General features: G+C 39.6%; 1 protein-coding gene across 2 annotated transcripts in view; it reads right to left on the bottom strand.

Annotated features, from left to right (window-relative positions):
* Positions 1 to 253: 253 nt before the first annotated feature.
* The window catches only part of gfra4b (GDNF family receptor alpha 4b), a 74,662-nt gene continuing 61,672 nt past the window's right edge, over positions 254 to 13,243 (bottom strand). For both annotated transcript variants that reach the window (XM_051650189.1, XM_051650190.1), the window contains exons 5-8: positions 12,041 to 12,154; positions 3,344 to 3,474; positions 2,103 to 2,266; positions 254 to 1,665 (exon numbers count right to left, since the gene is read on the bottom strand). In XM_051650189.1, coding sequence (XP_051506149.1) covers positions 1,528 to 1,665; positions 2,103 to 2,266; positions 3,344 to 3,474; positions 12,041 to 12,154 — 547 coding nt within the window. In that variant the 3' untranslated portion in view covers positions 254 to 1,527. The remainder of the gene's footprint in view (positions 1,666 to 2,102; positions 2,267 to 3,343; positions 3,475 to 12,040; positions 12,155 to 13,243) is intronic.

The raw sequence follows: 13,243 nt of genomic DNA, 5'->3' as shown, positions 1-13,243 counted from the left end.
CCCTGGTTTCAGCACCACTGTAACAAATCCCTTAGTTCCAAGGAATGAGGAACCTTTTATTTCTGTGTCACAGCTCACTGGGACTGTTAGCACAGGTGTAAATCCTTAACCACTCAGCTTTCCCGGACCTCACTCTCCACAGATCGGCGCTCGATCACACCCCCGCCTCCACAAACCGTTTCACCACACATTTGGCCCCAAGCATGTTTTTGACAAAGACACACACCCTGTGGAGTTTCACCTGACAAACAATTCCAAATAGTTAACATTTTCATTTCTGAGTCACAAAGGAACCGCAACAGGCTTTAAATGAACCAGCATTTTTATTAGTGGCATAAGATGAACTAAAGAATGTTCTATAATGAGATTCACAGCTTTCCTTTAGAAATATCATGGGCTTGTTTTCCAGGGGGTTGGTGCAGGACCTCTGCATATCCAAATGTCCATCTTACCCCATTCCTATGGAACTCGATTCATATTCATACCTATATTTGCTTTTATTCCCTCATAGAAATACCATATTATACATAAAGACACAGGGTCGCATTCACTTATAATTGCATGTTCTTACTTATGTGTGCAGGAAACACACAACATTTCCAACAAACAGGTCACAACAGGTGTGTTGTATGCACATAAATTTGTTCTTACCCTCATTCTAATATTGGTGTATCCACTTCAACTTCATTGTGAAAATGTTCGCACATACTGTAGGTTTTACGCACAAATACATGTGTTCGCATGGTTAGTGAATGAGACCAACTGTTCTGGTACACAAGTGCTGTGATGTAGTCAGAATATTATGGAGTCTTGAATCATTATCTGAAGTTTGGTCAAGTGAAACATGGATAGCTTATGTCCCAGTAACACATTCTGCATTTGGAGTGTTGCTATGAGCTTTGGAAAAATATTGTTTACTTTCACCAAAAGACATATTCCATTATTGATCAGAAATAGCCTGTGTCTTCTCCTCAGTCAAGCTGAACAGAGTGATATTAAATCCCTGTTTTGTGCAAGGGGATGACTTAATGGTTGAACGAATGCATGAGAAACTATAAAAGAAAGAAAGAAAGAAAAAGCTTCCCCTGTCTCCTCTCCACATTTCATCAGAAATTCATTGCAGAGTGCTAGCAGGTAATTTGTACTTTAGAAACTCAGGATTTAGTCTTTTGAATTATTCCCTCTCCCAACTCAGCCCGAAAAAATATTATTTTACACTGAAACTCTTCATGAACAACACAGTTTCATACTGACTCTTTGTGACGGTATGTACATATGTACAGGTATGCTTTCCACTGGCCTTTGTGTTTGTCTAGCCACATTCATTTCTACAAAAGTGCCTTGCAAATTCCCCTCCATAGCTTTCACAGGCGGTTCCACAGAAACAGAGATAAAACGATGAATTCAGTGTCAGAGAAATTAGGCCATTATGGCTGGTTTCTCCAGCTCTGCAGTTGAAGAAATGTTCCAGTTGGTCCAAAATCATGGGCCGGTAAGAATAAATGTCACAAACTTCTTTCAGTCCACTTACTGATCGTAGCTGAGGAAGAAGTTAAGAAACACACAAATGCAGACAGGCAGCGACACTGCAGCAAACACATGAGCAGAGTTCTGGTGTGTGTCAAAGGACGCAGTGGAGTCGGACCAAAGTCTCACCTTTAACTCCTGAGAAACAGAAAAAACATTGAAGTTTGGAACACATTCCGAATTAATGTGCCAAGTTGCAACATTGCTTGGTAACTGTAGACGGCCCACAGTTAAGACTAATGAACTTGGTTGAAGAATTGCTTAATCTGATTATCATTACAGTAATAATACATGTATATTAAATGTATATTGAATTGCAATGGAACATGGGTATTTTTTTATCATATTGCTGTTGCGATGGCAAAATTACTATAATGCATGGCCTATTGTGGCTTATTGCTTTTATAAATTCACATACAAAAAGTACAATGGCATTATTATGGTTTTTACCATATCTTTAAATCTTACTGCAGCCAACGTCAACACAACTTATTGTATGAGTCTTTTTGGAGCCACACTACAATCAGGGTAGTTACAAACCTATAACCAATAATTTCCCCATCTCTAACCCTCACCTGTGTGGGTTTGGCTGGGCTGAGAACATTCTGTTTAGTATCCATGGTAACAAATACAGGAGTCGTTTGCCATGCCCCTCTGTCCGTCACAGAATTTAGCCGTGCCAGTTGGGTGGGAGTGGGTGTGAAGTCCATTCCATTCCCAAATGTCTGGAGCGCGTTCCCTATTCATGTAACAGACAAGAGGTCCACAGCTCTGAGTGAAGACATTGTGACTCAGCTAAAGAAACATGATAAAGACACGATTTCCATTCGCCACTGGTTCTATTATCAGACACTTATTTTAATTCCAGTCTGTAAGAGCAGCTCGCCGGTTTCGATTTGCTTGATGTGAATACAGAGTGCTCAGTATTCCAAGACGGGACTGGATATTACTCAAGAGATTCATGTTTACTTGAGGCTCCTGAAATAAAGTAGAACAACTATTTGCTTTGCATTTTTGAAAGCTCTTTAAATGAAAGAAAAGGAAATGGAAGGAAGGAAAAAAGAAAGAGAAAGGAAATGGAAGGAAGTGAATATTTCTACATTCTGTATACAGTACAATACTTGTATTCTACACATATAAATGCATACATTGACCCAGTTACTTCAATCAGATTTAAAATATCCCTACTCAAACCACAGACAGATCATTTAAAAATGTGAACCTAAAAATGCTTTTCAAAAAGTCTGCCCTGGTTCTGCTCAAAAGGAAATTCAAGACATAAGCCGTGAGAGACAGATGAGGTAATTTTTAAAATTTTCTTTCATTTGACTGAACTGACTGCTTCTGTGAATGCTGAGTTGATCTGACATACAGTATAACAGAGCAAGTATGATTAATACTGTGGCAGGAGCAGACTTAATACGCACTGTACTGTGCTGCTGTGAAGGACTTTCAACATTAAAGTTACTACCTTAAAGAATTACAGGCTTTATAGGTAGCTGAGTGTAATTATACTAACTAATTCCAGAGTCTCCTGTTCAGAATACAGTATGTCTCCATATTTTCCCACTTTACCAACTGCAGTGGCCTTAATTTGCATGGATTTCTCAATAAACGTCATGTTAAACAGTCTTTGCTCAAAGCAGGCAAGATATTCATCCAAAGTGATTATGTTCAGTCATAACTAACGTAAACAAGAAATCTCTTTTCCTCTCATCCTAGACCTCACACACAGTTTGTTCATTCACCAATCAGATGCAGATATGACAGATATGACAGCTTACAGAGATGATGTACAGGAGCAGCTTTGACTTACTGAGACAAACGTTGTCTGTGAAATAGTCCAGGAACTCTGTGCACTGATCTCTCAGATTGCCACTGGTAGAACATGAGCACCAGGGAGCCACGCTAGATGTGGAGTTATCCACATAGTTTGGGGTGATTGGACTGCCTGCAATATCAAATGGCCTGTGTGAGCATGCAGACAGTTGTGATTTCCCACAACACAATCATCAATATTCGATATAAAACAGAAATATTGCATACTGGATTCATTTAATTCAAACCTATAAAAGATGTTTTAAACCTCTTGAACCCTTGATGGTGACTTTGTAAAAAGACTTTGTGATATGAAATGGAAGTGCATAGCTAATTAAAAGGGGTATAATGTAATAAATATTTTATAATATAATATACAGTAATATAATATAACACAGCATGAGAAGAGATGTATCCAGACCAGTAGACTCCTTGTAAACCGCTGAATTTCAGACATATTCAGAAGTCTACTGGCCCTGAGTCTCAAAATCCACAGGCCAGTTTACATCTGATTATATACCATTTCAGATGTATAATGACTGAAGATTCCTTCCTTGTTATGGCCAGTAGTTGCCATGGTAAGTAATCCTCTTAAGTTGTCTGTCAGGAGACTTTTTCACACCTGAGCCATATTTGCATTTCTCACATTTTGGATAAAATGGTCACCCCTATTGGTCATTTATCTCAAATTTGATTGGCTGCCCTTAAACTTAACCTACCCTTAAATCTTGACACCAGTGAACCATTGGGTCACTACATACACTGGCTTTCATTTTATTGGTTACAATTTATTTAGCACATCCCTAAATCTTGCCAGCTATTTGGGCTACTGCATGTATTGGCTTTAATTTTATTGGTTAAACTTAAAATTTAGCCCACCCAATATCAAACAGCATTTATCTTACACCTCTTATTACAGGCCTTTAATCAATGTTGACACAACATAAATGCTGAGACAATAATTGGCTTTAAACAACTTTATTAAAAGTAAAACATAAAATATACAAAATATACAATAATAAAATATACAAACATCTGAAACACATTGTGAAGCTTCAATTAGAATTCAGTAAATTAACTGCCATCTGACTCTTGTCACTTGCCATCACATGAAAGTGATCAGTTCCTGTATGGTAGCCTATGGGTCTGCATCAAGTCTCTTCTTTAGCTCCTGGAACAGATCTTCTCAAAGCTGCTGGTTTTACAACTCACACTGCCTCCCATAGACAACACCATCATCTTCATCAGACATCATGTCCACGAAATACACAATATGCCTGTGTCTGTCTCTGCTGACCTGGTCTCCAGCAATTGCAAAACACAACAGTCATTTAACCACTGAAAACAACCACTTAAAGAACCCCTAACAACATATGCATTAATAAGATACATAAACTGTATAACAGATTTTAAAATTACTCTTCTCTCTTTGCCACAATCTTGATTGAGTCTTTCAGATCTGCCTTTTCCAGGATGAAAGTAGAAATGCTTCTTTCTTATAGTCTCACTATAAGTCTTGCAGGACACTTAAAAGACATAAAATATTGTTAGTAACAGAAGACTGGATAGGTAAACCAACATAAAATGGATTGCAACAACAGTTTATGTTACCTTATATAATCTCGGAAGATGAGTTGAGTCTGGTTGTGTGGGAATAATTATTCTGTGGAAAAGAGGAATCATTATGTGAGAAATTATATTGCAGTTAAACTCAGATGAAGTTATATACAGTATTGGTATTTAATACAGTATAAATCATCTGTTTTACCTGGTTAGTGGATTGTTTTAATGAAGATTCATCTTAGAATGTTGCAGTCTGACAGTCTGTCTGTAGCATCTGTAGGTGTGTTTAAAATGACTCAAGTCTGACCAGAGATCAGAACAACAAAAGTGTGCAAGAGGCAGTGGGGTGTGAGGTGATGTGTATGTGGGGGGTGGGGAGGGGGTCAATCATGAACAGTCAACAATGGGGAAGACTGGGGCTAGTTGTAACACTTTTTACTCCAGTAAATATTCAGCAGAGTAGGTTTATTTTTTAAAGTCTTTTCTGTATAGACACACACCTTAAAGCCTTGGCAGCAAAAAACTCTACGTTATTGCCCAGGAAAAAGATACACATTGCAGCACACACTGACCTAACAGCATGTTGTTGCAAAGGTAACATGGTTGCCAGAGGTGGGTAGGTAGCCAAAAACGGTACACAAGTAAAAGTACAATAGAACAGCTGGCTGTCTGGTGCAGTCAAAACAACCTTGAGCTGAACATGCTCAAAACGGTGGAGATCATTGTGGGCTTTAGGAGAAACACCCCGACACTGACCCCCCTCACTATTCTAAACAGCACTGTGGCAGCAGTGGAGTCATTCAGGTTCCTGGGCACTACCATCTCACAGGACCTGAAGTAGGAGACCCACATTGACTCCATTGTGAAAAAGGCCCAGCAGAGGATGTACTTCCTTCGCCAGCTGAGGAAATTCAACCTGCCACAGGCGCTGCTGATACAGTTTTACTCAGCGGTCATTGAGTCTGTCCTCTGTACTTCAATAATTGTCTGGTTTGATTCAGCTATGAAATCAGACATCAGAAGACTACAAAGGACAGTTTGGACTGCTGAGAGGATTATTGGTTGACCCCCCCCCCCCCTTCAAGAACTATACACTTCCAGAATGAGGAAAAAGGCTGGAAAAATCACTCTGTACCCACTCACCCTGCCCACTACCTTTTTGAACTGTTGCCTTCTGGCCGACACTTCAGAGTTCTGAGCAGCAGAACCGTCAGGCACAGGAACAGTTTTTTCCCTCAGGTTATCCATCTCATGAACAGTTAAATTGCCCCATTGAGCAATAACTATGTGCAATACACAGTTTAGTCTTTTTTATATTTATCCAGCACATCCAACCTCTTCTGCCATTTCATTCCTTTGAGAAAAAACAAACAAAAAAACATTTGCACTGTACATAACAAATTTGTATTTGCACTTTACATAACAGATTGTATTAGATTTGCACTACCCATGTGTATGTGTGTATGTATGTGTGTGTCTGTAGGTATGTGTATAATTAGTTTTATTTTATTTTATTTTTATTATTATCTATGTCTTGTGCTGTTTTTGTATTGTTTTTGTATTGTTGTACACTGGAAGCTCCTGTCACCAAGACAAATTCCTTGTATGTGTAAGCATACTTGGCAATAAAGCTGATTCTGATTCTGATTTAATTTCAGTGAATGTGGCTTTTTTTTCTTTATATTTTGAAAGTGAATGGTGACTGAGACTGTCAGTCTCTAACATTCTGTCTAACATATTTTGTGTTCCACAGAATACAAAAGGTCACACGAGATTGGAACAACATGAGGGTAGGGAAATGATGACGGAATATGAATTTATGGCTGAGCTATCACTTTAAAGGTGTAGTTCACCCAAAAATGAAAATTCTCTCATCATTTACTCAACCTCATGACATCTCAGATGTGTATGACTTTCTTTCTTCTGCAGAACACAAATTATGATTTTTAGAAGAATATTTCAGCTCTGTAGGTCAGCACAATGCAAGTGAATGGGTGCCAAGTAGGGACTCCGCCAAGCCAGAGTTTCACGTCATGGCCGCCAAACCAGAGTTCCTAGTCATGGTTGCTGAGCTAGCGCCATCTTTTGCCCCGAATCATCAGCCTACTCCATGCCATGTCACAACTACGCCTCAGCCTGCTCCATGCCACGTCACAGCAACGCCTCAGCCTGCTCAATGCCACGTCACAGCCACACTTGAGCAGTTGGACCTGGAGATGGTTCCCACTCTTATACCCACCCTTAGTTCTCCTGAGCAGGCAAGGGGAACTTTCGGCCCTCCGACCCCGCCTGGACCCTCCGAGCCCTGGACTTCGCCTTGGCCTGTCGGTCCCTCGACCTTGCCTCAGCTCGGCGTTCCCTCAGCTCCACTGCGGTCCTTCAGCCTGTCGGCTTTGCCGGGGTCCCTCATTCCTCCGGCTCCTCCTTGGTCAGTCGGTCACCTGGCTCCGCTTTGGCTCTCCGATCCTCTGGTTGCGCCACGTCCGAACTGTCAGCTCCACCGGGGACCTCCTTCCCTACGGCTCCACCTTGGTCCCCAGTCCCACTGGCTCCACCTCAGTCTTCCGATCCCCCAGCTCCGCCTTGCTCCTCCGAGCCTCCAGCACCGCCTTGGTCCTCCCTGCCATCGGCTCCACCCTGGACCTTCGAGTCTTCGGCTACTCTCCAGGCACCAAATTCCATGGCTCTGCCCCTCGAGCCTCTCACGGCTCCGCCTTCCATGGCTCCGACCCTTGAGCCTCTCATGGCTCTGTCCTGGTCCCATGCCCCTCGGCTTTTCTCGCCACGCCACGCCCCACGCTTCAAGACACCCCACCCCCCCGCCCCCCCCCCCGGCTCCCTACAGAACTTTGAAATTATGTCATGTTTTAAGTGTTTTGTTTATGTGTTGGGGTGTCAGGAGCCGGCCCCATAGTGGGGGGGATATGTCATGTGTATTTTGTTGATTCATGTCTTTTATTTTGAAAAGTTTAGTTCCTGTTCCCTTGTCATGTGATTTCAGGTTTTCTCTCCATGTTCATGTGTCATGTTTTCATTGGTTTATTGTCTCGTTATCTTGTTATGAGTTCTGTTTGTTCATTGGTTTATGTTCCCCCATGTCCATGTATTTAAGCCTCATGTTTTCCATTGTGTCTTTGTCAAGTATTGAAAGTAGATTTGAATGTAACTTTGTTGTCAAGTCAAGCCATAGTCAAGTCTAGTTTATGTCAAGTTCATGTTTTTGATTGATCATGTTTATGGTTAGGGTTTTTGGATTTCACTTATATAATAAACTTGGGTTCTCTACACTTCGTCATTGTCTTCATCATTGCCAGCAGCAGAGCATCGTTACAGTGACTACTTTGAAGATGCTAAAATGTAACACAGTTTTGATTTATTTGGGATTTTATTTAGTCACAATATGATTCCCATAGTTCCATTTATGTTATTCCATAGTTTTGATGACTTTACTATTATTCTAAAATGTGAAAAAAATTCTAATAAAGAATGAGTAGGTGTTTCAAAACATTTGACCAGTAGTATGTATATATATATATATATATATATCTATATATACATATATATATATATTTATAAAAGTAAATAAACTCATGTTATTTTCTGCAATACAGTTTGGTTGACATTTTCTGATCACGTGATCATGGCTATTGACCAAATGCTTTAGGCCAGGGGTCTTCAACCATTTTAAGGCCAAGGACCCCTTGGTGGGTAGAGAGATGGAGCCGGGACCCCCGTTACATATTGTATAAAGTTGAGTGTTGCGTTTTATGCCTATAAAAACATGGATGGTGGGCTACCATATTATTGTATGCACATACTTCATGATGTTTACTTTGCAAAGCCACTGAAATAATCATTAAATGTTGCCCTGCTGAAAAGACCAGCTAAAACCAGCATAAGCTGGTTGGCTGGTTTTAGCTGACCTTAGCTGGTCAGGCTGGTCATGCTGATTTTAGCTGGTAAGGGTGATCTTAGTTGGTCAGACTGGTCTTAGCTGGTCAGGATGGTCTTAGCTGGTCAGGGTGGTCTTAGCTGGTCTCCCAGCCTGGCCAGCTAAAAAGTGTTCAAACCCCCTCTTAAACCTGCTAACTGACCAGCCTGGCTAGACTGGGTGACCAGCTAAAACCAGCCAACCAGCTTATGCTAGTTTTAGCTGGTCTTTTCAACAGGGATGTACAGCAGGGCTCTGCAACTTTTTTACATGAAGTGACATTTTTAAATTCCCCTGTAATTCCCTGTGCCAAACCTCCTCCAAAAAGAAAGAAAAAGACAGACAGATAGACAGACAGACAGACAGAAAAACAGACAGACCCTGTCCATGCAAAATAAAACAACTGTTATAAGGTTACTAAAATGGAGTCTTCATCTCATGTGAGTAATCGATTTTATACATGTATATTAAAATTACTGTTGATTTCATTGAGTAAACATTTGTAATGAGGAAAACAATGACTGAGTGCACCTTTAATTATGTTGATTTGAGAGTCACCGTTTTGTGTATACACGGACACTGTATGCCAGTTTGTCAGCACATGGTAACAGTGCAGATAAATCTCTGCATTTTAAAATCATAGTTTTTTTTTCTTCTGTAATATCTGTCAAAAGCCCTTTTTTCAGTATAAGTTATGTACATTGGGGTGTTCTGCATTATATTTGATGTAGTTTAGTTGATGTTTATTACATTATTTTAATTTCACATGTATTACCCTGATGGTGTTTAGTGTTTGTGTGAGTGACACTGAGCACTCTCTCTACATGTTTATTGGCCATTACCTCTGAAGGGCCACTATTGATGAACTTCATGTCATCATGTGCCCTTCTGTAGTTACCATGGCGATTAACAATACATTATAAAGTGAAAAGCAGATTTTTACAGTTTCAGAAGTTTAATTTATTGAGTTTATCATTTAATAATATAAAAGGTAATGCACTGTAAAATATACAGGCATCAAAATTACATCCCGTAAAACCTGAAATATGGTTACCATATTTTTTACGGTGAATTTTCTGGCAACCACAGCTGCCAGTTTTTTTACTGTAAATTTAACAGGATTTTTTTTTACAGTGCATAATATGGTAATTTCATTTCTACATTAGTCTTGGGATTTTGTTAGTCAGTAAATTAATACGTAGATCAGCATTTTGATTAAGAACATGACTGATTGATCTAGTGGTACATTTTTGCCTTTAGTTTTTAGAGGTTTTGGATTCTAATTTGCCCAAATATAACTTTTTATTTGAATAAACCAAGATTGCATCTGTATGTCAGTGAATGGGTGTTACACTTTAAAAAAATGCAATAAAAGATGCAGGAAGACGAGAGTAGCGCAAACACAGACACATTTATTGACAGTTCTCTACATGAAAAAACAGCGAACTCTGAAGACAGTGACAACCACAAACTCTCCACACGAGCAGCGGGAACCTGGAAAAAAGTCAATATGTGCCCGTGAACGAGATGACACAGATCATGAACAACCGTCTCCCATCACACAACCCAGCCATAAAACACTCAGTTTATATAGGGAGGAAACACACTGAGCACTAGTGCGCCCAATCAACAATCAGCTCACCTGAGAGAGATAGAGAAAAAGACAACTCACACACTATATACACACAAACAATACGGCTGAGAAGGCCATCACGATGGGGGACACTGAAAAGTGTGCGAGCTGCGGAAATCTGCTGACACTAAATGACACCAATAACAGTGAACACTTAACATAACTTTGAAAATAACACATTCCAGCACCGAAACACCAGTTAAAACACAGACAGATGAAAAAGAAACTCCTACTCAAGAAATGGAGATGTTTCATCTGGATTATACACATACCTGATGAAAGCTATCTCAAAAAGTGAGTCTATGTCTAACCCATCTCAACCCAAAACTGACAGTGATGTATCAAATAATCATTCAGTAAATGCCTCTTTTTTTCAACATATTTGTCCATGTGGTCATTGTTGTTGAGGAAATAAGCTCATCAACCCGTGAGAGCCCAAACACTGTACACGCTGCAATAGTAGGTATGCGATTGGTCGATGCTGTGATTGGCCACTGCTATAAACAATTACGGGATTGGTCGTTGCTGTAATCAATCACACTGTGGGTCTGTAGTCATTTGTGCGTCCGGTGAAAGTTTTGGCAGTTTGACATGAATAAACCCCTATACAATGTCCACATCAACTATAATATGCTTACATTTATATTTAATACATTTGGATACTTGTGCTGAGGTGGCAGATGGGGTGGAAAAGCTAATTTTAGGCTGGCAGCTGCCACCACATGCCACCCTTGTGGCCACACCCCTGCCTCAGATCCGTTTAAGTGGACCAAAAAGTGAACTGAGTGAAAAAGAGGCCAGTTGACTTTGCATAGGGGCCTAAAAGGGCTCATATCTAATTTTAAGTGATATTGTAATTGAATTGCACCATAGCCCAAAAGTGAACCATATACAGACCACCCCTCAAGATTGTCGGTGTTTGGTTTGCTTTAAATGGGTCTGAGTTTGTTCAGAGCATTCACAAACAGTACAAGCCAAAATTGTTGTGAACCCTTCTCAAGTCATATCCACACTAATACTGTACGTTTTCATTAGAAAATGCATAGATTTTGATAAGTTTCAGGACTGTTCACACCAAACATGTCCTAACGCAAAAAAAAATAAATAAAAAAAAATAGACACTACACCAGCAGAACCTTGTCTTGGCAAGCATTTTTCACAGTTCTTTTTAACTTGAAACGACACCTATAAACATGCCACTCCTGGGAGAAACTCTAAAAACAGCAAGACACGCCGCAAAGGTTGAATATGTCCATCTAGGGCATGTTTACATAGAAAAAACTATTGAAAAACGCATTTGATGTGAACACCCCCTTATGCCTCTTATCTACACCAGAACTGTGTTTTCCTTCACTGAAAACAAAGACTTACGAAACCGCTTTCTAGTACCGCAGTTTGGAAAACGATGATGTTAGAAAATTTTTTCAAAAGTAAACAGATTAGAAGCCTCAAAAGACGCTTTCATTTCTAGTCACTCCTCATAAGAGCATTTGTTTTCTGTTCCCTTACAAAAACAATTGCAGTCTAATTATCTAAAACTTAAACATTATTTTAATGTAAAAAAAAACTTGCCTATCAGTCCAGTGTAGGCAATAAGACATGCTGCATAGTTTCCCTGCTTGCACCCGGTGGCAGATTGCTCATCTGGCTGGCAGTCGTACTGAAACTGGGCCAAACGGGACCTGGAGGACAAGCAGAACTGTATATGTAATACATATTATGTATGGACAGCAGCCAAGCAGACAGCAGTGAGCGTCTGCGCTTGTGAACGACTCTCCTGATGAGCTAATACTTCATAATGATGATTACCGGCATTCATTAAATGCCACCGGTCATGAAAATGCCTTTGATAAATAGTGATCTTCAAGATCATACCGTATTGATTGGTTTAACTTTACTTACCATTGCCTGTGTCACTTAATCATTCATTGAAAGTAAAAAAAAAAAAAAAAACAAAAGGTACCTTACAACCAAATAATTTTTTGTTTTTGTTTTTTCAAAGCAGAACTGTTTAGCTTCTCTTTCTTTTTGTCTCTAACACCAATTAATCATCAACAGATGGTTTTCTCTACATTATTTCTAGTGAGAGACTGAATGCCAATATGTGTGACATACTGATTGTCATCTGAGGATCCAGAATGCTCAATCTAGTGTAAACTGGGAGTAATAGTCTTGATGAAGGACCCCAGTGAGGACTGAAACCTGCTTCAATAATGTGCACTGCTCAATATTTAATGTGGAACTGGGGTATTTTATCAAGGATGGTTTTACCAGTTGGGCTTCTGAAACCCATTTCAGGTTGTCATTGCTTTAAAAGAATGGTTCACCCAAAAATTTAAATTTTGTCATAATTTATTCACCTCATGTCTTTCCAAACCCATAAGATTTTCTTTCTTCTGTGGAACACAGAGGAGAAATTTGGAAGAATGTACAGACTTGACTAAACAACGACTTAAGTTTCGGTCTGTTTCTCCTCAAAGCTTGGAATATAGTTGCATTGACCACATTTATTGTACTTTTTTGTTGCTTCTTCATTATTTTTTATGCTTGAAATTTCCAGTCGCCATTCATTGTAACTGCATAGAAAAAAGCGACCGTACATTCTTTCAAATTTCTCTTTTTGTGTTCCACAGAAGAAAGAAAAAGTCATATACTGTAGGTTTCAAAAGGCTGACTTGATGACAATTTTCAGATTTGTCTGTCCATTGCAAAGTTATCCAACTTCAGTATTACGAGGAAATGTGAAGAAAAGCTCTTTTCTTAACAATTGC

This window comes from Myxocyprinus asiaticus, chromosome 22, assembly GCF_019703515.2.
Source record: "Myxocyprinus asiaticus isolate MX2 ecotype Aquarium Trade chromosome 22, UBuf_Myxa_2, whole genome shotgun sequence".
NCBI lineage: Eukaryota > Metazoa > Chordata > Actinopteri > Cypriniformes > Catostomidae > Myxocyprinus > Myxocyprinus asiaticus.
The sequence above is the reverse complement of the archived record's forward strand: the minus strand, read 5'-3'. Positions and strand labels throughout refer to the sequence as shown.